The sequence below is a fragment of the Populus euphratica genome, unplaced genomic scaffold (genome assembly GCF_000495115.2).
Source record: "Populus euphratica unplaced genomic scaffold, PopEup_1.0 scaffold551.1, whole genome shotgun sequence".
In the NCBI taxonomy this organism is placed as follows: Eukaryota; Viridiplantae; Streptophyta; class Magnoliopsida; order Malpighiales; family Salicaceae; genus Populus; species Populus euphratica.
The window spans coordinates 9,383-12,440 of record NW_011500425.1 but is presented as its reverse complement, the minus strand read 5'-3'; the positions used below and the strand labels follow the sequence as shown (position 1 = coordinate 12,440).

Genomic DNA, 3,058 nt, shown 5'->3' with positions numbered 1-3,058 from the left:
CTATATTTTTGTTAAAATATAGTAACTCCAACTTCGAGTATTGCTTGAAAATGTAATTTTACATTATATTTTATAATATTATGTAAAAGTTTAAATTTTTGTATTGAATTAATTATTTATTATAATATTAAAATTTTAATTATTAAAGGATTAGGAATTTAAATTTTATTATTAATATTTATTAAATAAATATTAAATGTAAAATAATATATATCTATATAAGTTTGAAATTATAGAATTTTTACGTGGGGAGTTATATTAAAAAATAATATAAATTATTTTAAAAATATTTATATTTTTAAATTAAAATATTTCTTTTGCAGCACATGCTAATAGTAGCAAGCGACAAATTCAAGGATAGAATAATATCTTCCTGCATGTTAAGAGAATAAGAGAATAAAACACTCATGTCAGTGAATAGAGACGATAGCAGGTTGCCCAAATTATAAGGTGAGCTTACTTTGTCGTTTAGGAGCCCGTGAGTGGCTGAAGCGGCACAGCAACCCAAAGGATATTATCATTGTCTTGTCTTACGTTTGAAAATATAATTTAATATTAAAAATTTATTTAAATTTAAAATTTAAATTATTAAATATTATTTTTTAACACACCTGAAAATCTGTTAAATTTAAAATATGCACATATTTACGTTGTCTATAATATAATTTTTATGATTTTCATGAAACTACAATGAATGAATTATATAATATACTATTCTTTTTCCCATCAAAGTTCAGTATAATTTTGCAATATGAAAAAAAAAAGCACTTAATGTTAATTAATATGACAAATACTAATTAATACAAATCACCGGCCAAGACATCATAGGATGTAAACTTGAACTTATATGACAAATAATTCATTGCCACGTAATTGCAAACTAATTAATCATTTTTATAACTAAAGGGTATTGTTTAAAAAAAAAAAACTCAGAGAGTGATAAAAATGGGATCTCTTCCAATTCCTTGTATAACTGGTGACCAATAAATTCAGTCTTCTAACTCACAGAAGATGTGAAATTCAAGAACTCAGAGAGTGATAAACATGGGATCTCTTCCAAAGAGTACCAAGGCTCATGCCTTGTGCGTCCCATATCCAGCTCAAGGTCACATAACTCCTATGCTCAAAGTAGCAAAACTACTCCATCACAAAGGCTTTCACATCACCTTTGTCAACTCTGAATACAATCACAGACGTTTGCTCAAGTCCAGAGGCCGTAACTCCCTTGATGTCTTGCCTGATTTCCAGTTTGAAACCATTCCAGATGGTCTAGGTGATCAGCTTGATGCTGATGTTACCCAGGACACTTCATTTCTCTGTGACTCTACCTCGAAGGCTTGCTTAGACCCATTTCGCCAACTTCTTGCCAAACTCAATTCATCAAATGTTGTCCCGCCTGTAACTTGCATAGTAGCAGATGGTGGCATGTCCTTCGCTCTCGACGTTAAGGACGAACTTCAAATCCCTGTCGTCATTTTCTGGACTTCAAGTGCATGTGGCACATTGGCCTATGCACATTACAAACATCTTGTTGAAAGAGGTTACATACCACTCAAAGGTACGTACTTGATAAATTTATTACTACTTTCATACTATCATGAATCTTTTCGAAGTAAATTGTTTATGTAACGTGTTTTTATCTTTGATATCAATGACGCAGAAGAAAGCGATTTGACAAATGGATATTTGGAGACAAAAATAGACTGCATTCCAGGAATGAAAGATATTCGTCTGAAGGACCTTCCAACCTTCATTCGCACAACAGATCGAAACGACGTTATGCTAAACTTTGTGATAAGAAGAATTGATAGAGCTTCAAAAGCTTCAGCTGCAATTTTGAATACTTTTGATGACTTAGATCATGATGTTCTGGTTGCTCTCTCATCTATGTTTCCTCCAATTTATTCTGTTGGTCCTCTTAATTTGCTTCTTGAACAAACACAGAATGATTATCTAGCATCAATTGGATCCAGTCTGTGGAAAGAAGAGACTGAATGCCTGCACTGGCTCGACTCCAAGGATCCCAATTCTGTTGTCTACGTGAATTTTGGAAGCATAACTATGATGAATCCACAGCAACTTGTGGAGTTTTCTTGGGGACTAGCTAACAGCATGAAGAATTTTTTATGGATAATCAGGCCTGATCTTGTCAGGGGCGACTCAGCGGTTTTGCCTCCAGAGTTTCTTGAAGAGACTAGAGAAAGAGGCCTGACGGCGAGCTGGTGTGCGCAGGAAAAAGTCCTGAGACATTCATCGATAGGAGGGTTTTTAAGTCACATGGGGTGGAATTCCACCATTGAAAGCTTGTCCAACGGCGTGCCAATGCTATGCTGGCCTTTTTTCTCTGAACAACAAACTAACTGCAAGTTTGCTTGCACTGATTGGGATGTTGGCATGGAAATTGAAAGTGATGCAAATAGAGATGAAGTAGAGAAGCTTGTAATAGAGTTAATGGATGGGGGGAAAGGTAAGGAAATGAAAAGGAAGGCAATGGAATGGAAGTCAAAGGCTGAAGCGACAACTGGTATTAATGGTTCATCATCCATGAATTTTGACAAACTTGTCAACGACGTGCTCCGGTTCCAAAAACCTTGAATTAGCGTCTTCGATGAAATTGTTGTTGCTTCTACAGGTTGTCTACCTTTAGCATTTTTATTGATCATCATTCTGTTACATAATCCACTTTTCCATTCAGCCAATTGAATAGTTTGCTAATCTCCACGACAACGAGCCACTAACTGAAATTAAACACATGCTCATCCTCCTCGACCATTCGCATTAGCATGGTGGTTCGATAATGTGAGAAACAAGCATGCAAAACTTTTCCGTATCCATGGAAAAAATTAACACTTTCGGAATTCATTGTTCACGAGGATTAGGGAAAACTTCTAACCTTTCTGTAATCATCAGTAACTGCAAAAATCTATAAACAAGTACATGATGGGATTAGATTGTTAAAAAATAATATAAATTGTATTTTGATATTTTATTTAATAATTTAGATTATTGGATTGAGATAGTTTTTAAATATGATATTGTAGTCTTAATTATTAAACAA

The 3,058-nt window shown here is 33.9% G+C and overlaps 2 protein-coding genes across 4 annotated transcripts in view; both read left to right on the top strand.

The window, feature by feature from the left end:
- The window catches only part of LOC105114593 (7-deoxyloganetin glucosyltransferase-like), a 23,589-nt gene extending 20,735 nt beyond the window's left edge, over positions 1-2,854 (top strand). The window contains exon 4 of one of the 2 annotated variants that reach the window (XM_011011177.1): positions 2,771-2,854. The gene's annotated coding sequence lies outside the window, so the exon portion shown is untranslated. Of the gene's footprint in view, positions 1-2,632; positions 2,734-2,770 lie in introns of those variants that run through there. The other variant, XM_011011176.1, reaches the window with a different exon arrangement.
- On the top strand, positions 958-2,854 carry LOC105114595 (7-deoxyloganetin glucosyltransferase-like). 2 transcript variants are annotated; one of them, XM_011011181.1, is made up of 4 exons: positions 958-1,558; positions 1,661-2,603; positions 2,651-2,664; positions 2,771-2,854. In XM_011011181.1, the coding sequence occupies exons 1-2, from the start codon at positions 1,045-1,047 to the stop codon at positions 2,593-2,595; spliced, it is 1,449 nt and encodes a 482-aa protein (XP_011009483.1). In that variant the 5' UTR covers positions 958-1,044; the 3' UTR covers positions 2,596-2,603; positions 2,651-2,664; positions 2,771-2,854. The 2 variants fall into 2 exon arrangements, with proteins under 2 accessions (XP_011009483.1, XP_011009482.1); XM_011011180.1 differs by lacking the exon at positions 2,771-2,854 and having other exon boundaries at positions 959-1,558; positions 1,661-2,699.
- Positions 2,855-3,058: the final 204 nt, after the last annotated feature.